This window comes from Gobio gobio, assembly GCF_949357685.1.
Source record: "Gobio gobio genome assembly, contig: scaffold_134, whole genome shotgun sequence".
NCBI lineage: Eukaryota > Metazoa > Chordata > Actinopteri > Cypriniformes > Gobionidae > Gobio > Gobio gobio.
In genome coordinates, this window is record NW_027645578.1 from 16,984 (window position 1) to 38,577 (window position 21,594).

At 37.3% G+C, this 21,594-nt stretch overlaps 3 protein-coding genes across 5 annotated transcripts; all 3 read left to right on the forward strand.

The window, feature by feature from the left end:
• The first annotated feature begins 4,454 nt into the window (after window positions 1-4,454).
• Window positions 4,455-6,322, forward strand: LOC307122495 (uncharacterized protein). The gene is made up of 4 exons (XM_079846472.1): window positions 4,455-4,823; window positions 4,903-4,996; window positions 5,072-5,159; window positions 5,238-6,322. The coding sequence occupies exons 1-4, from the start codon at window positions 4,784-4,786 to the stop codon at window positions 5,928-5,930; spliced, it is 915 nt and encodes a 304-aa protein (XP_079702598.1). The 5' UTR covers window positions 4,455-4,783; the 3' UTR covers window positions 5,931-6,322.
• A 1,711-nt stretch (window positions 6,323-8,033) lies between these two features.
• LOC307122492 (uncharacterized protein) lies at window positions 8,034-11,796 on the forward strand. Of its 2 annotated transcripts, none has more exons than XM_079846468.1 (4): window positions 8,034-8,207; window positions 8,514-8,607; window positions 9,335-9,428; window positions 9,576-11,796. In XM_079846468.1, the coding sequence occupies exons 1-4, from the start codon at window positions 8,186-8,188 to the stop codon at window positions 10,275-10,277; spliced, it is 912 nt and encodes a 303-aa protein (XP_079702594.1). In that variant the 5' UTR covers window positions 8,034-8,185; the 3' UTR covers window positions 10,278-11,796. The 2 variants fall into 2 exon arrangements, with proteins under 2 accessions (XP_079702594.1, XP_079702595.1); XM_079846469.1 differs by having other exon boundaries at window positions 8,034-8,221; window positions 9,576-11,788.
• Window positions 10,649-20,722, forward strand: LOC307122490 (interferon-induced GTP-binding protein Mx-like). 2 transcript variants are annotated; one of them, XM_079846467.1, is made up of 14 exons: window positions 10,649-10,943; window positions 12,107-12,158; window positions 12,268-12,464; window positions 12,539-12,676; window positions 12,795-12,949; window positions 15,129-15,267; window positions 15,454-15,652; window positions 15,745-15,823; window positions 15,899-16,021; window positions 16,287-16,419; window positions 18,452-18,610; window positions 18,702-18,778; window positions 18,868-19,125; window positions 19,226-20,722. In XM_079846467.1, the coding sequence occupies exons 2-14, from the start codon at window positions 12,109-12,111 to the stop codon at window positions 19,448-19,450; spliced, it is 1,932 nt and encodes a 643-aa protein (XP_079702593.1). In that variant the 5' UTR covers window positions 10,649-10,943; window positions 12,107-12,108; the 3' UTR covers window positions 19,451-20,722. The 2 variants fall into 2 exon arrangements, with proteins under 2 accessions (XP_079702593.1, XP_079702592.1); XM_079846466.1 differs by lacking the exon at window positions 10,649-10,943 and having other exon boundaries at window positions 12,001-12,158.
• The last annotated feature ends 872 nt before the right edge of the window (window positions 20,723-21,594 follow it).

A 21,594-nucleotide genomic window follows, 5' to 3' on the forward strand; every position in this document is an offset into this window, starting at 1 on the left:
ACTAGCTCAGGTTTGACTGAGCATCCATCCCTACCACCACCACCTATAGATATCAACCCATGGTGAAAAATAATTGTGCTTATTTGAATGTAATGTGCACTTGTTGTGTAGCCTACTTCAAAACTTAAACGTAGGCTAAAAAAATGCAGAATATGAATCAAATAAAATGCCACTTAGGTGTGGGCTACTTAAAGACAGTATCATGTTTCTTAACACATTTAAAGCGATAGTTCACTCAAAATGAAAACTCTGTCATCATTTACTCACCCATAGGTTGTTCCAAACTTGAATTTCTTTCTTGTGCTGAACACAAAATAAGATATTTTTTTAGAATATGTGGAACTGTTGATGGATCACATTGACTTCCATTGTAAGGGGGTAAAATACTATGGAAGTCAATGGGGTCCATCAACTGTTTGGTTACCAACATTCTTCAAAATATCTTATTTTGTGTTCAGGAGAACATAGAAATACATGCTTGGAATAACGTGAGGGTGAGTAAATGATGACAAGAATTTTATTTTTGGGTGAACTATGCCTTCAAGCACAGTTTTAAAATGTGCACTTATGTAATGATGTCAAATTAAACATTTAACTTTAAAGTACAGTTTATAATCTTTTGTCATTCAAAAGAAGTACACATATTTCGATGTGTTGACTAACATACCAAGGCAGATGTGAAGTAGATTGATAATAATTAGGTGTAGGTGTATTTTAAATGTAAGAAGTAATTATGAAATGACATACAAAGATGTATGGGTCAAAAAATTTGGAAACAATTTATTTTAGTGTCTTTGTTACATGTAACACGTAGTTACTGTAGTAATAACTAGCCTATAAATTAAGCATAATTACCGTACATGTAACTAACCCTAAACCAAACCCCAATCCTAACCCTAACCCTATAGTAAGTACATGTAATTACACTGTAACATGTACACCTTAAAATAAAAAAATATATATTTTTTGCAGTTAAGTGTCCTAAAACATCACATTCAGTTTTTCTCTTATATTCATTTAAAGTATATTATTTCTATAAGTTTATGATGAAGTACTTCTTTTTCACAAGTGAAGACCCACTGCTGACCTCTTCAACATCCGGATTAAAACACATTCCCATTTTTTAAACCCACAATATCTGCAACATGAGACCATATTTTTAGATTTCTCCATAATGGTTAAAAGTTGTAACAGTTGATCTGAGACTACTTACTATCTTCATCCTAATTCCAGTTTGTCATTCCAAACCAGTCGTTCCCCTCCCCCAGCCACGCCTCTGGTAAATTAGAGATCAAGCCAAATGTCTTTCCTGATCCAGGCCCTGCCCTCCCGTATCACCTCTGTGCCGCAATGACGGCTGATGATGTCAAACCCTGCCCACACGTGGAGTCGAGTGTGTGCCGGTGCAGCCGGCCATACGGTGTAAAATGGAGCTAAACACTCAAGGCATGTATGCTTTAACATTGACGACCATACACGTGCACAAATGCTCACTGTCATAGGATTACATTGAAGACACACACTCGAGCGAACACATACATGCACACACACACACACACACACACACACACACACACACACACACACACACACACACACACACACACACACACACACACACACACACACACACACACACACACACACACACACACACACACACACACACACACACACACACACACACACACACACACCACACAGCAGGATTACCAACATAGTTCCACACAGACATAGCAAGATTACAGAGACACATACAACCCCCTCTTCTTCCCCAACACAGGATACAGACTGCTGGATTAGAGAGACACAGATTCACATAGCGGGAAATTACAATACAGTGCATGTCAAAAACTCTCTCAAATGCACATAACACATACATGCGCTTATAAAATCGTAATTATACACCTAAACATGCTAAATACGCATCCGTATCTGATACAGATGTTGATTTGAAGTACAAAATGGCCATTTTGGATCGTTTGAGTGACAGATGCAACACTTGACATAAGAGCCAATGTGATTCTGAAAGACAAGGGCTTGAGGTTTAATTGGCACCGTTGGATCGATTAGTCTCTGTTGGAGTGCTCACATTGAGATATTGAATCCTTGCATAAACAGAACGTAGACGGCACAAACACACCATCAACCTTACACACTTCATGTGTACACACGCGCACGCACAAACACACCGTCATAGAAAAACCTCACTAATCTTCTCTCAATGGTTTAAAGCCGCTGAAGAAGCTTAATAATTTAAGAGGAAAACAGCATCAGTGCTTTTAAGGACATATGCACAGAGATTAGCCCCCTTGCTCCATGCTGGACAACAAAGGACACCCTTTCACATGACTGAACTGATGATGTAAAAAGCATTTCGTTATCAATGCGATAAAGTAGAGTGGGCAATATATCGATGGAACAGAGTTTTGCCCGTTCCACTTCTGTATGAGGTTCAATATGTGCCAGAAAGAAGTCAACTGCTTTTTACTATACATTGGTCCATGTTTTTGTGTACTTAAGAAAAATTAGTATATGCTGAAGTGTATGTTCTTTGTTTATGTTGTTTATGGAAGGCTGCTTTGATCAAATTACAGCCAAAAACAAAATCTGTCGGGGTGTTTTTTGGGGGTGAACGTGATTTTACCAAGCAGAACATGAACATTATAATCAACCAATCAAATTTGAGGAATATGCTTACAGATTAGGCTTAAAGGGATAGTTCACCCAACAGTAAAAATTCTGTCATCATTTAGTCACACTCAAGTTACTATGGTAAATACTAAAATTACTATGGAAAATACTATGGTAGTCGAGATCTGCTTGGTTACAAAAATTCTTCCAAATATCTTCCTTTGTGTTCAGAGGAAGAAATTCATACAGGTTTGGAACAACTTGAGAGAGAGTAAATGATGACAATATTTACATTTTTGGGTGAACTATCCCTTTAAAAGAAGAGTTAGGGGCTTCTACACCATTCTTATTCACCTATCATTTCCCTCTGATTTTAGGGATAAGTTATGGGTAGCGTTAGGTTTAGGGGTAGGGTTAGCACTATGTTTTCGGACAGTGCTGTTGTTCCAGGATCAACCAAAGATGTTGATCTAGGAACATGTCTTTATGTCTTGGCAAAATCACTGTGACTGGCTGGGGAAGGGGGGAGCAATCGAATGCGGGTTCAGACCAGGCAATCGAACCACGTGTGAAAGCACCCTAAAACTATAAACATTATGACGGAGCATGAAGATGAAACGTAAGAACTATAGGCCAATTCACACTGTACCACCAGACGCCGACAGACACTTCGTCTGCCATAGCTTGTTTCCTCTGATTGAAGATGGTGACTAGGCGCTTGTCGGGTCGTGGAATGTCAATGCAGGTTACAATAGACATAGACAAATGCATTGTACAAAGCAATCAACTTTCTTTTCTTTTTTTGTTGTTGGCACAAATGGCATGTCATATTTACACACTTTCCTGCCTTTTAAATGCATCTGAAAGTTTTATGCACTAGCTGCTGGGCAGATCTAAGCATCAACTAGGTCACATCTCTCTTGTCCAATTAGTTGATGAATTGTATGTTGACACTCCATCCTGACATGACTTGTTGACTGATTCTTCATTAGGGAAGGAGTCCCCCTCTATTATTAATCATTTAGCAGTAAAGGTCAAGTGCATTAGTTGAAACATGCTACATGAAGATCTGGATAGGATAATAGCAGCTGTTTACTTATACATATACTGTACTTATTTTATGAGTATAAGTAAATCTGATGTGGAGGTGTGTAACCATGCACATTAACCCATCTCACAACGTGCCTTCATTAGAGTGATAGACATGTTATACATGATATAATGACACAAATAGGCTATTCTTCAATTCTTTTGGAACAGATGTACTTTTTCATATCCTAAACATAACTTTCACCTGCTCACCTCGTTGATTTGTCACCTTCACCATTTGATGGAAAATGTTGGTTATTTTTTCTATGGGACAAAAGTTGTCTTCCTCCAGGTGGCGCATGGCTGAGAACCGCAACTTCACACATGTATTCACAAATCTCACGACGTTACTGGATACATTAGTTCTGTAAATTTGTTAAATATATTAATTTATTCACACTTGGCGTGCAAAACTGACCCACAATCCCGTTTTTAGATGAATTAAAAAATATTCATCTGTTATACACAAACTACTTTGATTGGTCAATTCTAATCATCGCTGAGAAGAGTAATAACTGTCACATGATTGTATTGTCTTGAGATGCCTGTTATTTTCTCAGCGCTGTTCGGAATAGACCAATTAAATACCGTATGATACCGTACGACAAGAATTTAAAACTAAATAAAGACTTCATTAGTCTTTAAATTGAAAAATACACAGAAGAAGAGCTAACAAATATTATTTATACATATTAGAGACGACCTCCGGTCCAATAAGCCACGCCCCGTTTAATGTTTATTTCCTTTCTTTGATTTGGTGGTCTTTTCTAGCCTAGTCAGTGGCCATATAAAGAGCTCGTTAATGCGCGATTGAGTTTAATATTTTAATCACATGTAGTAATTCTGCTTAGGTCAAACTAGAATTTGCATTTCGAGAAGCAATTATAAGCACACCAAGGACGCACATCCACTCCTTCAAAATAAGGGCCCTTAGTAGGCAGCCTATCCAGGATGTGCTCGTACGGCGCCATTTTCCCTGGGAGGGAATGTTAACAGAAGCACACTGCCAACGTGCACTATTAAGGGCCCTAGAAATCTGTTTTACGAAGTGATATAAAATATGGAATCGGCGTCGACCAGCGCTAAACTCATCTATAAAAGTAAGTCTTTCGTTTTTGCCCGAAACGAATTAGTAATGTGAGCATAAAGCTAAGTAACTGGCTGTTTTATGTGCACTAGTGTCCACTGAGGATATCACAAAACTGATACAGCTGCGGTCGAGCAACTCAGCGCTTTTTGATGGGAGGAAAAATTCGTCAAAAACAGCCTGGAGGTGCGATTTGTTAGAATTTGAGCTGAGCCTGTATTCTGATTAAAATGTATTATTATGATTATTTTTTTCTCCCAGTGCAATACTCAGAGAAATGGGGCTTGAGGAAAAGATGACAACTGAGCAGATTGCCAAAAAGTGGGAAAACCTGAAAGCAAGATATAAGGTTGGTCTCATTTTCAATTGTGTTTTTCAAACGCCAACGTATTCAACAGTTTAATGGATTTACCATTTCGATTTTAAGGATGCAAAATATCCTCCCACCGGAGTGGAGAAGAACCCCACCTGCTGGAAATGGTTCAATCTCATGGATGATGCTCTGAGTGAAGAGTTTGAAGAAAAGATCAGCCAGCAAGTGATCACATCAGAAGCTGACAATGTTCATACTCCTCATCCGAGTAAGAGGTTACGCCAGATCAAAGTCGGAGGGGAAATATTGGAGTTTCTGGAAGAAGAAGGAACTTCGGTGAATGTGCCACAAGCCTCCAAACAGCATCTGGTTAAGCAAGAAATGCAAACAGGCAAACAGACAGCAGAGGGTCATTCACTGGACATCATGAGAACCAAACTTCAAAGAGATAGACAGCTTCTAGAGAAAGAGCTCGGAGGCCTGGACAGAGAAAAAGCCCTTCTAGAGCGGGAAAGGGCCCTTGCGGAACGGGAAAGAGCGGCTCTTCAGCGGGACAAAGCTCAGGTAGAGAAGGACAAAGCTGCGGTTAACAGAGACAAGGCGTCTTTGGAACAGGACAGAGCCCGATTGCAGAAAGACAGAGACGCTTTGGTCAGGGACAGAGCGGCCCTTGAAAGAGACAGAAAGTCGACGGATTTCACAAATCACATTGGAAGCAGTTCAGCATGCAATGGACTGGACTGTCCTCATGAAAAGAACAGAGAGAAATTAATATTCTTACTTGAAAGGGTGATTGAAAAAATGTGAAGCAACTCTGAGAATAAGACAAACCTCAGGGAAAAACGGATATTGCAACGAGTTCTGTGAGCTTATGGGATATCTGGACACTCCTTGGGTTCTTGTCTTTGCCATCTGAAGAGACATTTAAAAACCTCATTTTTGTCGATATTAAAATTATTATAATTTTTTTCACTCCTAAATCAGTTACATTTGTCAAACATACAGTCTACTCATAGAGTGGAGTTCACTTACCACATACATTGGCAAGGTGCTCAAGGACCCCTACACTAAAATGTTTTTGAGATTTATTTAATTATTTGTAAATGGTGAATGTGATGCTTTATTTCTGATATAATGTAATACAACAGTGTCTGTAAGTAATGTATACCGTTTGTGCCATACAATAAATGTCAAAACCCAAGATTCACGGTCCACTGTTTTCATTCAGATGTGCAAGGGAGGGTTAGGTTGTGCTAGTTTTGTAGATTACCTGGTAAATTTAGATTAAATTGATTATAACTTTACTACTAAAAGTTTGTTAAAAAAGTATAAAAAGCTTTTTAATGACAGGTTCCATTGTGACAACTGTTTTTTCAATGAACGGTAAGGCTTTTAAATGTATAAAAAAAATTTGTGGTGTTCAAAAATAAACCTATACTAAAAAAATATATACACTGGACTAAGTGTAATAACTAGGCTCGGTCTCACTGTTTTTAAGTTATTTTCAATATAAAAATATAAAATAAAAGCATTTAGACTTTGATCCAACTGTTTATCAACTCTTAATTCTTTCAGAGAAATCTTACTATTGACAGTGAGTAGATTATTTACTAATTGTATACTGATTCCAAATTACATGACAAAGATTAGTAACTTAGTTCATTACATTGCACATTTAAATTAAGATAATCGGACTACTTTTTGATTACTTATCGATTACTTTTGACCTAACTCGTTTTTCACTTTGATGAACAGGATAATCTTGTACCATATTGAAATAAAAATACAAAGAGAAAGAAAATATATTCCATTCGTTGTTATCAACAACATGAAGTGCATTAAATATTAAATTACGTCATGGTCTCCCAGACTGGGGTTTGTGATGAAACTGCATGGGTTTGTGTGTTTAATGAAAATCTATCATGTAATTAAATAAATATATTATTAGGTCAAAGAGGTTCAATGACAAAAAAGTTGGGCAATCCCTGGATTGCATATAAATATGAAATATGACGTGAATTTGTACATTTTAATGCATTCCATATATAGTAATACATGGTTAAATGACTCACTGAGTGATAATTCAAATAGTAATAAATATATTCGCCAGGAGTTGATTAGATATGCAATGTTGCAATATTGAGAAAACACTTCATGAAGTGATGACTGTAAATCCACAGATCAAATGCTGTGTGGGTCTCAGTTTTCAGTGACAGTCACATGACTAGTGGTTGGTCTGTGTGTGCAATTCCACAAACCTGGAAGAACTTCTAAACGTATAAAAGCAGTAGGTTTTTATAGAATAGGAAAATCAAAAAGATAAAGAATTATAGTGTGAATCAATGAATTATGATTAATTTACTGGCATTGTGAGAATAACATCATGTAATCAATACAAAATATTAGCCTGATTCTGAGTATTTTCTAATTTCTAGTTCCAATTACAAGTACTTAATATTTTGGAATCAGATAAGTAATCCAGATTACATAGTCATTTACTACCCAGTTTTGAATTAACTTTTATATTTTCAGTTTTCATGTATAATTTAATTTTTTCATGTTTTTCCCCCCAGTTATTTCTTATTTCCACTGGTATCAGTGCTTTATCTTAAACTTATTTCAGTTACTTGCCAGGAAAACATTTCTAATATTCCTTTAGTTTAAGTTTGTAATAATATTTATAATTATAACATGTCTGTTGTATTTTATTTCATCTTTTTTTTTTTTTTGATGAATGTTGTTAATTTCATGATTCAGCATTTTTGTTGTTGTTGCAGGATTCAGACTCGATTTTTCACAAAACGTGTAGATTTACTATCTATAACTGAAGATGAAATGGAATTGATAAGAAGACATTCTTATTGTAAAGCTGTTTTGCTCCTGACAGCTAGAGGGCAATAATCTAACATCATTCTTCTGTCTGTTAGAAATGGGAAAAGCTGTGAAGAAGTGCTGTCTGCAACAGACAAACGGTTGATGAAGAAGTGAAAGAAATCCATAACATTCATGATATTACTATATATCTCATAAGAGGAGTTTGGCCACCTCTCTCACTTTAAGAAATGGCGCAACCATCTCAACAGTGTGAGTGTCATTCTGTAAGCCTGCACAGTGTCTGCACGCATGCAAAACTTTCGCACATTTCTGTAACTCTCTTTTATGAGTTCACATGCAATTCAGCGTGGACTTAAAACCAATTTAATGTTGACATGTGCAGTTGCATTATCTTAATAAATAAATGTATTACTATTATTTCAGACTGACAGTTCTCAGTCTGAAATGTGGTTTGACTGGGCTGTTTGTTTTTGCATGTGTATATAAAATCACGTGTTCTCAAACCTACAGTGAATTCATATTGTCCTGTTTGTTTGCACTGCGGTTCTGTTTCAGGGTCTCACAAGGACACAGAGACACTGATCAGGTGGCGCATGGCCCATGGCTATTTATTCTCAGGCTGGAGAAACACATGCAGAAATGGCTGGGAGTATGTATTCATTGTGATTCATTTTGCATCTGCAGCACATGTTGTTTGTATCCTCATTGTCTATGCTTATTGTTTGTTGTTGCAATTGTTTTACAATAAAGAACACATTTTTTTGCCATTGACCCCCATTTATGGTAACCCCATTCTAAAAAGACGTACTTCATATTATAACCCTTTTATGCGGTGTAATTTTGACAAAAAAAATATTATTATATAATATTATATATTATATTATATGAATTATTGGCTGTATTATACATAAATTATGTTTAATTTAGAAAATGTTTTAATATTATTGATTTAATATTTTTTAATTTAATTGGGAAATTATTTGTTACTATTTAGTTATATTAAGTTTATAGTGTATTTGTTGCTACCCACTTTAGATTAGTTAGATAACAATTAAAAACAAAATTCAGGTAAATACATTACATAATTTTAGCAATTGTCGCAATAAATATAGTTTATATTGACAGCACCCAGTGAACCAGATAAAGGTCACAATGACGAGAAATAAACAGCACAAATATTGGTAGAAGGAATTAATTAATTATTTTTAGAAATTATTTGTAAAAAAATATATAAAATAAATGTATAAATATAATAATTTAAAAAATTGTGAAAAACATTTCATTAATATATTTTTTGTAAAAAAAAAAAAAAAAAAAAAAAAAAAAATATTGCAGTTGTAATAGAGAAATTGATAAAGAAAGTTTTCTGTTTGTAGGCTGTTCATTCAAGAGTCAAATCCAAACCTGGATGGAAATATTACTTCTCAAAGAGCAAAACGAAAGTGGGAGAATTTAAAATGCAAATACAAGGTAAGATGGACGCATAGGGTCTGTCTTTATTCTCAATTAAAATGATTTACTTGTATAGCTGCACACCACTCATACAAATCTAGTTATAAATTCAATATGAATGCATGCAATTGTCCTGATGTCGTTTTCGCCACTCTTTTTGCCTAGGTTTTAAAAGCTCTTGCGAAGGATGTCGAAACGGTTAAACCTGAATCCTGGCGGTGGTTCAGACTCATGGAAAAGGCCGTAGATGGCGAGCCCACTGACATTGACCCTCCTAAACCGAACTTACTGACCAACCTGGCCGATGAGACCGAATGTGTAGCCCAGCCCTGCAAGAAGATGTATCAGGTAGAAATGGGGAGTGATATTTTAGAATTACTGACACATTCAGTCATCGAGGTCAATACTCAAGCGACAGTAGCCGATGATGGACCCTCATCAGATACAGCAGAAAGCGTGAAAGGGAGACCGGTGGAAAAAAGCCCCTCAGAGACTCAAGACGAGCTACACTTTGAAAGAGCCAAACTTAAAAGAGAGCGACAGATGCTGGAGAAGGAGCACACAGACCTGGACCGAGAGCGAGTGCTGTTGGAGCGCGAGAGGGCTGTCGCCGAAAGAGAGAAAACGGCATTGGAGAGAGACAGAGCGCAGTTGGAAAAGGACCGAGCTGCAATTGACCGGGAAAGAGCGTCTCTGGAACAGGACAGAGCGAGACTGGAGCGGGACAGAGCGGCCCTTGATAGAGACAGAGAGACTTTCACCGCCATGGCTCTTGAAACAAATGGCACAGGACACACTGAATCCCCATATGCCGAGGACAGAAAAAGATTAATATTTTTGTTCGAAAAACTAATCGAGAGATTCTGAAATCATTCTGATGCACTTAAAACCATCAATGTTGCTCTTTCTGAAGTTATTTAAAGTAATAAAGTACTTAAGGTAAAGTGTTTCAAGGATAAGTTGCCCGTTTTACTTAAGACACGTCTAGAGGAAATGTGTTCCCAGCTGTGTTCAGAGCTGTTCATTGTAGTTCAGTACAATGCATAATGAATAATTAATACCCCTATTTTCATGGATTCATTTAAGTAGCTTTTATAAACGTGCCTTAGAAAAAAACATTACTGCTGTGCATCTTGAGACAAAACAATGGCCCTGACATTAGATAATATGACATAGAATATGACAGCTCAAACATGCATTTTAGCTTAAGCTTTGTCTGTGAAACCAGGCACTAGACTAGAGTGACATTTCTGAAAAGTAACCATTATAAAAGTGACAGTTATTCCTCATGGAACATAAATTACTTTAACTTTGGAATGTAATGGTTACTTTTCTGAAATGAGGCAGCTCCAACGATGTATGTGACCACAAATGTGACCTCCGGAGGATGCAGCCTTTGAAACGAGACACAGGCATAGTTCTTTTTTATGGAGGATCATTAGTAAGTATATGTTTTTTTATTCTTTCTTCTAGAGTTGCTGACGATGTGACTCATTCGAGCACAGAAATTACAGCTTCAAAATGAGAGTCAAGGTGCAGTCACATTTACTAATGTTCTGCATTTTAATAGGAATACACACAAACTGGAATTATGCATGAAGGTTGAAGGTTTCCCCATTGCAGATTTCACAACGGGTTCAAGTTGGTTACATGTATTTGCCGTGTTGACAAACAGAAAGCTGCTTGGCCTGAAAGTGACTTTTGTGTGAGACATGCTTCAGACATTTGGTAACACTTAATTTTGATGTGATTTGATTATAAGGAACTTTGCAACTACATACATGTCATCTAACTCTCACTAGAGTATTAGTAGCTTGTCTGCTTAATATTTGCTATCTCTTTATTGTGATGGTCCTCCAACAGACATTCTACTGACTATAAGTAACTGCAACTACATGTCAATTCTAACACTACCAGTCTACTAATACTCTACTAACACTAATGAGTTAGTAGACATGTAGGTGCAACACATCTCAACACATTATAGCCAACAGAATGTGTTAAAGGGACCATCAAAATAAAGTGAAACCCAGTCTTTGTTATAATACATTACATGATAAATTAACCCATAAACTGAGGGAAAGCATTTTTTTTTACTGTATGTAAATCATTTACCGAAACTGCATGGCAGGTTTGCATTTAACAACAAATGCAAAAAACATATTTTGCAATTCAGCTTTTGTGCTAACTGCTTCCTCATTCAGGTCTCGCCAATAATATCATAGCATAAATATACAGCACAGCATCTGTCTTTTAATAATTTACTCATTGTGGAATCTGAGTCTGTTAAACTATTAAAAATGGACTTTAAGAAACCAAGTGTGATAGTTGAAAAATAAGAAGCACATGAAACACACACTGGCTATATAAATAAACTAATTCCCATAAAACAAAGGCCCAATTTGCAGTATATTTGCATTCTGTTCTTCCCTTATTTTTTTCCCTAACTTGAGGTCAGTTCAAGTGCTGACCATATCCTTTTTGTAAAACTAAATTCTGCTCATGGTTGGCTATTGTTGTCTGTGGACAACCCCCCAAAACCACAGGCTATATTCAACCTATATAAGGTTCATAGTATGCATTTGGCACTGATTTGCCAGGACTTCGTTTCTGACTAAACTTTACTTGATTGAGTCCTAATTTAAACACATTTGCAGCTAAAAGAAAGTTAATCACTGAGGTTTATATAATTTCAGTCATGGACAGCTCACCAGAAATACTGGATTTTGATTCTTCAGATGAAACCGGGTAAGGAAAACCTATTTGTTCACTGTATTATTGTTCACTTAAACTGACAAAGCAACCATGCTTCTTATTTTGTACAAATTCAGTGTAACTGTCAAATGTGTGTTTGAAGCCCCGAGAACAGTGGAATATTTCTGCAGCAGTGGGACGCGCAGGTTCGCCCCTACATTGAGATGATTGACTTCATGAGGCGGATCGGCATTGAGAAGGAACTTGCACTGCCGTCCATTGCAGTGGTGGGAGACCAGAGCTCAGGGAAAAGCTCTGTTCTAGAGGCGCTGTCAGGAGTCGCTCTGCCTCGTGGGAGTGGTATGTTGTACACCATTACACTAGATATCTTATTCATTAGGAGGCATTTATATATTTTGATATGGCTCATTCAGGCATTGTCACCCGATGTCCACTGGAGCTAAAACTCAGGAAGCTGAATACTGGGAGCAACTGGACCGCCGTAATCTCTTACAATGATGTACGAGAGACCTTTCATGAGCCCGCACAAGTTGAAAGTTACGTCAGAAAGGGTAAGGCTATATATCAAGCTAAATATAATTTAGAAATAATCATTATATGTATATGGCTTAATGGCAGCAGTTTATCATGATGAATGAGTGTTGAGTATGTAGTATTTTTCTTTTACAGCACAAAATATGCTTGCTGGAGATGGAGTAGGAATCTGTGATGATCTCATCAGTTTAGAGATCACGTCACCTGATGTTTGCGACCTCACACTGATCGATCTACCTGGTATAACAAGAGTACCTGTGAAAGGACAACCGGAAGACATTGGAGACCAGGTGATATAAAAATGGGTTGCACTTTATTTCACAGTATATGCACTTACATGTACTTACCTAAGAATTACTTGGTAATATAAGGTCCTAAACATGGGTCAGGTTTAGGGGTAGGGCTAGTACCTATTTATTACCCTGTTATTACTATAATAAGTACATAGTATGAACATGCTGTACATGACTGTAAAATAAAGTGCTACCTGAGAGTAACTGTCAAATGCTATATACATGTTTAGTTCAAATACTATACACAGCAGAAATAGTAGGTAACACTTTATTTTACAGTGTTATTGTTACATACAACGATCAGGCATAACATTAAGTGATGTACACGCACCCGGCCATGTTGGCGCTTTCGGCGGCGGACAGGGGTCAGCATGGGCACCCTGACTGGTCTGCGGCTATGCAGCCCCATACGCAACAAACTGCGATGCACTGTGTATTCTGACACCTTTCTATCAGAACCAGCAACTTCCTGAGCAATTTGAGCTACAGTTCGTCTGTTTGATCGGAGCACATGGGCAAGCCTTAGCTCCCCACATGCATCAATGAGCCTTGGCCGCCCATGACCCTGTCGCCAGGGCTGGACTGGGGCTAAAATACGGCCCTGGACAAACCCAGCCCATCCGGCGAGTTCCCCCGTGAATGTTTTTGCTGGGGTTAGGGCCTTAAATTCGAGTAAATAAATAAAACTAGGACAGGGACAAATAATGATGGATGTTATTGAATTTACTGCAAATGTAGTTTGCTCAACCTTTAGTCACACAGAAATGCACTTGACAGTAAAGAACTGATTTTGAGCTAGGATGCATTAAAGTGAATTTACTGCTATTAAATTCTGTCATTATTTAAGTTGTTCCAAACCTGTTTGACTTACTCTCTTCTGTGAAACACAAGAGAAGGTATTTTGAAGAATGTTACCATTTTGGTTTGACTACCATTGAATATTGTATGGACAAAAAAAAAAAAAACTGACTCAAATGATTTTCTTTTATGTTACACAGAAATACATGTATTCAGGTTTGGAATGACATTAGGGTGAGTAAATGATCACATTTTGGGTTGAACTACCCCTTTAAAAACAATAATATTTTAGAGTTAACACCTAATTTATGTAAGACACTGATATATATATTTCATGAGGCTCTCATTTAAATAACATTTAATTACATTTCATTAGAACTATTAAAAAGTTCATAAAACATTTAAAGAGAAAAAAACGTCCTTAATTCATGGGATGTTTTGTTGACTTATCCTTTAATTACCCTAATGAAATTGTTTTTATAGTTTAACTGTAGTTTCATTTAACTGTTAGATCATTTAAGTCACATGGAAAACCATGCTCCTCATTACCATATGGTTTCTAAAATAAATAAATAAATAATCTATTGAATTTGAAATAAAAAATATTGTAAACACGTAGAAAATACGAAAACAGCCTCTATAAATGTGATTTATATTCTGCAATATTTAATGTAAGTAATAATAGCAACATTTTTAATAAATACATTTGTCAAAACACCATATTTGTTCACTGAAAGCTGCAAGGTAAATTATTATAAAGGTGTAGTGGTGCTAGATTGATAAATTTGTAGTTGTGTGTATTGGCGTTTTCCAATTTACCTCATCATGTATTTACATGCTCGCGGCTGTACTTAAATATATAATTACACTGTAACTATGACACCTTAAAATTAAGTGTAACCAAATAGTAAGTAGTATGTAATTGTGCAGTGACAGCAGACCTGCTATGTGGAATATTGTATCCCACAATGCAATGTGACCAACTTGAGCTTTAATTTCAAATGCCATGAACCAGAAGTAATCAAAGACACAGTTTTGTAATCTTTTTGAATCATTATTTGAATATAGCAAGACATATTTCTCCAAAGCTGTGAATTGATAAAAATATGTAATTATGAATAACCCCATATTATTATGAATTCAGTTACTTTCTTTGGAAAATAAAATATGTTTTTATTATTTTTATGTAATTAAACATATAAAATTAAACAGAATTCAATTTGGAAAAAAAGTAAAATTTAATTTAAAATAATACATTTGATAACTTGACAGCACTTGCTGAATAAAACCTGCAACAAGATGATGTCACATGGATACTACAGTTTGAAATGGTTTCAGGTCTTTATTGTCTTAGAAATTTGTGTTTGATTAATTGCAGATTCGACGCCTGATATTAAAATTCATTGAAAAAAAAGAAACCATTAATTTGGTTGTTGTTCCTTGCAATGTTGACATCGCAACCACAGAAGCACTTAGAATGGCTCAGGGTGTCGATCCTGATGGCTCAAGGACTTTAGGTATAATAACTACAGATGAATTTTCACATTTGAGTATATATATATATGTATATATATATATATATATATATATATATATATATATATATATATATATATATATAGAAAGGTAGTTTTGCTTGATATAACACATAATATCACATCAGGGCTATTTCATTCATGTCTGACACTTTTTTATTGTTTCAGCAATATTGACAAAGCCAGACCTGGTAGATAAAGGAGCAGAGGCTGACATCTTACAAGTACTGCAGGGTAAAGTGGTTACTCTCAAAAAGGGCTTCACCATTGTACGATGCAGAGGCCAGAGTGACATCAATGAAAACGTTTCTCTGGCTGAAGCCACAAGACAGGAACAAGAGTTCTTCGCCAGTCACGTGCACTTCAAGTATTACGTTGCATTTAACCTGGTAGATATTCAGTTATCTGATATTTTGTGTAATGTTCAAAGCAATTTAAGAGTGTTTCTGTTGCCACTAGTTTTCTTCTTGAAGAGGAGAGGGCCACAATATCCTGCCTGGCCACCAGACTCACTAAAGAGCTGGTCCAACATATCAAGGCAAGTCTAAACATTGCAAAATTTTCTGAAACTTACTCTAAACACTAAACTTATGAGTTATTCCTTATTTTACAGGCTTCACTTCCATCACTTAGAGATCAAATTCACATCAACTTGTCTGCAGTGAGAGTTGAGCTCAAGACTTATGCTGACGGGCCTCCTTTAGAACCTGAGCGCATGGGGCCTTATCTCAGCAAGGTACAGGAAGCACAAGCATCATTATTTTTATTTTTTATGCATTTGGCAGATGCTTTTATCCAAAGCGACTTATATTGCATTCAAGGTACACATTTTACATTTTGTCAATTCTTGCTTTCCCTGGGAATCGAACCCATGACCTTGGCGTTGCTAGCGCCATGCTCTACTGTTTGAGCTACAGGAAAGCTCATTACTTATCATTACTTATGTTGTCCAATATCTGAGAAATCCTGACTGAACTGAACTTCTGTTTCTGTTTGTGTAGAAAATCTTGGAGTTCAGTGACCAGATAAGTGAGTTGTGTAGAACCGGAGATTCAGACAATGGGAACCTCTACTCGCTCCTTCGACCAGTGTTCAAGCAATGGGAATGTCATCTGAGTAACTCCAAAGCATCATGTACGTCATATGGTGACAACATTATTGAGAAACAAAATTTCTTCTGTTTTTTCAAACTTGTATAATTAAGCTCGAACAAGAGTGCTGCTGTTACATTATATAGACCTGGGGTTCACAAACTTTTGTTATTTAAAATATTTTCAAGTCCCCTTACCTACATGTACCCACATAAAGACACTCATAGACACAAACTTGCTTGCAAAATCCAGTCGGATTTATTTGAAATATTGTAATTTATACAGTACAACAACTTCTCAACTTCAATGGGCTTCTCTTTTTGTTCATGATGTGAAGTCTCTTAAGTGGCGTCTTAACTTGTTCGGCTTCATACTGTGAAAAGTTAATATTTTGAGTTACACAACAGATTTGAGGCGTGTTTCCACCGCAGGAGCTTTCTCCAGGAACTAGGCACTTTGGAGTGGTACTCTGTGTGTTTCGACCGCTGGGACCAGGGTCTAAATAAAGTTCCGGCTAAAAGTTTCGGGTTCTGATGCTCACGTGCCCACTGTTGGCGCTTTCGGCGGGTAGACAGGGGTCAGCATGGGCACCCTGACTGGTCTGCGGCTATGCAGCCCCATATGCAACAAACTGCGATGCCCTGTGTATTCTGGCACTTTTCTGTCAGAATCAGCATCAACTTTTTGAGCAATTTGAGCTACAGTAGCTTGTCTGTTTGATCGGACCGAACAGGCCATCCTTCGCTACCCACGTGCATCAATGAGCCAGTCCACCGCTGTTCCTTCCTTGGACCACTTTTGATAGATACTGACCACTGCAGACTGGGAACACCCCGCAAGAGCTGCAGTTTTGGAAATGCTCTGACCCAGTCGTCTAGCCATCACAAATTGAACCTTGTCAGACTTGCTCAAATCCTTATGCTTGCCCATTTTTCCTGCTTCTAACACATTAACTTTGAGGACAAAATGTTCACTTGCAGGTACCATGATGAAGAGATAATCAGTGTTATTCATGTCACCTGTCATAATGTTGTGGCTGATCGGTGTATACATACAGCTCTGGAAAAAATTACTTAACATTGATTTCTGAACTTGGAATGGTCTCTTGATTTTTTCCAGAGCTGTATATACACAGATGCCTCAGCTGTTTCTATGACCCACTATACATAAGATGTCGCCATATTGGAACGTCAAGGCCGGTCCGTGAACACTCGAGAGAAAGACTTGTTGACTGTGTGTCTGCAACCTTAGTTATACACATGTATGAATATGTAAACATATATATTTATAAGTAGAGGCCATGTTCGACTTCTCCAGAAATGTTATCTGCCATCTTGGAACGGTCAACATTTCAGATGCTGTCGTCAGAAATAGGATAAACTTTCTCAGGTGAGAATGTGTTGGTTTGTGTTTTTATAAGTATTGACTCGGTATTACAGGTTTTTTAATTTATGGTAACTTTTTAATGTTAGCTAATGCCTTCATCTTGTATTGTGTTAATGTTAATCTGCTGAGGTCTATTGCAGATATAGATATTTATACATGCATCTAACTACGGTTGCAAATGCGAATGTTCACGGACCGGCTTTGAACATTCCAATATGGCAGACGGCTTACGTAATAGCACTTCATAGAAACAGCTGCTAATGAGGAATCTATTTATATATTTCTATGGTTCCAAACTACATAAAGTCTAAATAACCGCTGCATCTCTAGCAACACACACTAGCATGTTCATTCCGGAATTAATTTGAATGGATCGGTTGAGTTGATACGATTATACTATTCATACTATTTTTACCATATCTTTATATGGCAGGAATAGTAAGAGAAGTTGTCTAATACGCAGTTCCGAATTCAGCAATTTACTTATTAAAGATGTAACTGCAGAAAGAGTCCCTGGAAATCCCTGCAACTAATAAACAGACTGACAATCTGTCTGGAACTCACAAACACAGAAAAGCAGAGTGATACAGGGAAAAGACCTGTACCATACATACAATGTATTTTTTACATACAAAGCTTTCACAATTTACCTGTAATTTAATAATGACTATTATATATTTTTTTTTTAGTCAGAGAGTCTGTAAAAGAGATGACAGAAAAATATGATGAAGCTCATCGTGGGAGAGAACTGGTGACCTTCAGTGACTACTGTGTGTATGAATCAATGGTAAAGAAACATGTTGGAGAACTTAAACAACCAGCAATGGATACTTTGAAGTTCATCCGAGGTAGCTGTAACTTTACTTGGCATTTTTACATTATATGTGGATTACATTTGCAATTGTTTATAATAACAGTTCTAATTTAATATAACCTTAGGTATTGTGCAGAGGGAGTTTAGGGTGATGTGTGAGCTGTGTTTCCCAAACTACCCTCATCTCAGACACATAATACTGGTGTGTTAAAATGACACTTAAATCATCTTAATAGACAATATCTTAGACTAATCTTAAACATAACATTTCTGATGTATGTATTCCCTTAGAACCACATTGACGACATTCATTCAAAGCAAGAAAGCAAGGTGGAGAAGAGGATCCATGAGTACATTAACATGGAGAAGCTTGTGTACACGCAGGATCCCATTTTTACCCAGAAAATTGTAGACTTCAAGTTTGTGGAAAAGAGACAGGAATATGAGTCCATTACTTTGGATACGGGAGAGAATGCAACCTCACCCAACAACTGTGCTGTTTTTGACACCAGGAGTCTGACGCCTGATAAACTGATCATCTACTATGAGGTGTAAATCAGTTCCTCATTTCAGTGTTAGCGTGTTTTTTTTTTTTTCATATTTGGCAGTGATTGTAATGAACTTCTCACATGTTCTGTCAATCAAACAGATTGTGTATCAGCGTCTAGCTGACTACATTCCCATGGTGATCCTGCTGTTCGTACTGAAGGAAGCTGCCGTGATGTTGCGGGCTCACACTATGGACCTGCGGGATGGAGCGGATGTTGTGAAGCTGCTCGTGGAGGACACAGAGGCTGGGCGGAAGAGAGCAGACTTACACCAACGCATGGAGCGGCTGCGTCTGGCACAAGAACGCATCAGTATACACCTCTGAGTCAGAAGAGCTGTCCTGACATAATTGACCAGCCTTGTCTTTCTTTCAATAATCACTGACAATTAAATGATTAATTTCAGCAGCATATGAAAGATAATCATCTAACAAAAAGTCCAGTGTGGTTTGTATGACTTTAGTGATAATCACAATGAAAATCAAAATTGAAGATTCAATTTAATAATAAACACTCAGGATTACAGAGTATAAATAAAAGACAAAGAATCGTTTGTAGATTGATCGTAGGTTTGGTCTCAGCTTTTGTGGGTTTCATCCCACCAGGTTTGCCCAGATTATTTATGTTACTATGGAAATGCACCATAGTTTAGGAATGAATACGCCTCAATTTATGAGGTGCTAATTTATATTTGTATTTCTTTATTAATGCTTAGCTGTAATTGGAATTCTTTTGTTGTAAGATACCAGTGCCTTAATGGCGATTTCCTTCGACTGTTGGCAATACAGAATATCACAATACAGAAGTGAATCTATTTAATCTCATTATATTGTATATACTGACTGATACACCATCCTGTATACTGTCCCTAAAGACCTAGTTTAACTACCTAAGATTGTGTAATGCTGAACAACCAAACGTTTGTAAGACCGCATGAATTCGCTCCAATGATCGGTAGCGAACCGCGGTGAAGGCCTTACGCGTTCAGTGTCTCAGCTGGAAGAATGGATTTGATTATAATATTCTTTATCTGACTCCATTTATCATAGTTGTCGCATTTAGAAGAGAATCCCAACCGGTTGTTTGGTCATCTATATTTGATAGCCAATCATACATTTAATCGTTCCGTTTTAACCCTTTGTTGCAATTATACCGTTCCACATTGGAGATAGTTAATAATTACAGATTAATTAGATTAGATTAGATTCAACTTTATTGTCATTACACAAGTACAAGGCAACGAAATGCAGTTTAGGTCTAACCAGAAGTGCAATAGCAGCAAGTGCAGGATATACAATGGATGCGTAAGTGCAGGACATGGATATGTACTGAATATGTATAAATATGTATAAATAGAGAGACGTTATTACTATAAACAGAACTGAATTTACAGGTGAATATGTACAGTGAATAAATATACAGACGGCTATTACTATAAACAGAATTTACAGGTGAATATGTACTATGAATACAATATACAGATGGCTATTACTATAAACAGAATTTTACAGATAGAGGTATACAATAATATGTTAGGCTAATATGAGGAATAGCAGTGGATTAGGGTAGTGCAATAAATTATGGACAGAGCTATCCGGAAAAAAAAAGAGTGTAAAGTGCAGTGGAAAGTGGTTGCATATTACAGTTAGAAGTACAGTGCAAAATGCAAATGTAAACATTGGTACTATAAATACAGTCGGCAGTGCAAATGAGCATAATCCAGTTAAGATATGGCAGTGCAAGATGCATATGTAAACAGTTGTTACTGTGATAAACAGTCGGTAGTGCAAATAACAAAGTGAAGGAAGATGTGAGGTAGGAGAGTTATCAGTTTATGAGGGAAGTGGATCAACGGGGGTTTGAGTTCAATAAAGAGACAGCTCTGGGGAAAAAACGATACTCGGTTACTTAACGTAACCTCGGTTCTCTCTAGAAGAGGGAACGAGTATTGCGTAAGTTCCTTACGCTACGGGAAAGTATTCTTTCTTCGAGATTTCTGAAAAACCCAAAATTATCCTTAATTTTGTAACATTGTCAACGCAGTGCGGCAGCCTGGCAGACCATAGCAGGCTATTCCAGCGTGCTATTGGCTGCTCTGCTGGCAACTGCAGCAGCCTATCGGTGAGCCCGCGTGACGTGGCGACCAATGAGGGCGCTTCGCGCCCACCTGGCTTCATTTGCCTACAGGTGGGGCGTGGCCACGTGTATATAAGCAGGGCTCACGGGCTGCATATTCGGTTTTCGTAGTTCTGAAGCATAAAAGCCCGCGGGGCGCACGGCAAGGAACGCAATACTCGTTCCCTCTTCTAGAGAGAACCGAGGTTACGTTAAGTAACCGAGTATTGTTCTCTTACGAGAGGTTCTCTCGTATTGCGTAAGTTCCTTACGCTACGGGAACATATTGTCAACGCCGTGCGCGCCTCGCATACAGCATATGTATCCCAGGGAACCGGGGACCATAACACTGCTC

Bases quoted from the DNA above. Each gene is read 5' to 3' on its own strand.
- LOC307122495 (XM_079846472.1), top strand. From the start codon at position 4,784: ATGGAATCGGCGTCGACCAGCGCTAAACTCATCTATAAAA. The intron at 4,824-4,902 runs GTAAGTCTTTCG...TATGTGCACTAG, and splicing joins CGCTAAACTCATCTATAAAA to TGTCCACTGAGGATATCACA. The intron at 5,160-5,237 runs GTTGGTCTCATT...TTCGATTTTAAG, and splicing joins ACCTGAAAGCAAGATATAAG to GATGCAAAATATCCTCCCAC.
- LOC307122492 (XM_079846468.1), top strand. From the start codon at position 8,186: ATGGCGCAACCATCTCAACAGT. The intron at 8,208-8,513 runs GTGAGTGTCATT...GTTCTGTTTCAG, and splicing joins GGCGCAACCATCTCAACAGT to GGTCTCACAAGGACACAGAG. The intron at 8,608-9,334 runs GTATGTATTCAT...TTCTGTTTGTAG, and splicing joins ACATGCAGAAATGGCTGGGA to GCTGTTCATTCAAGAGTCAA.
- LOC307122490 (XM_079846467.1), top strand. From the start codon at position 12,109: ATGGACAGCTCACCAGAAATACTGGATTTTGATTCTTCAGATGAAACC. The intron at 15,268-15,453 runs GTATAATAACTA...TTATTGTTTCAG, and splicing joins TGATGGCTCAAGGACTTTAG to CAATATTGACAAAGCCAGAC. The intron at 16,022-16,286 runs GTACAGGAAGCA...CTGTTTGTGTAG, and splicing joins TGGGGCCTTATCTCAGCAAG to AAAATCTTGGAGTTCAGTGA.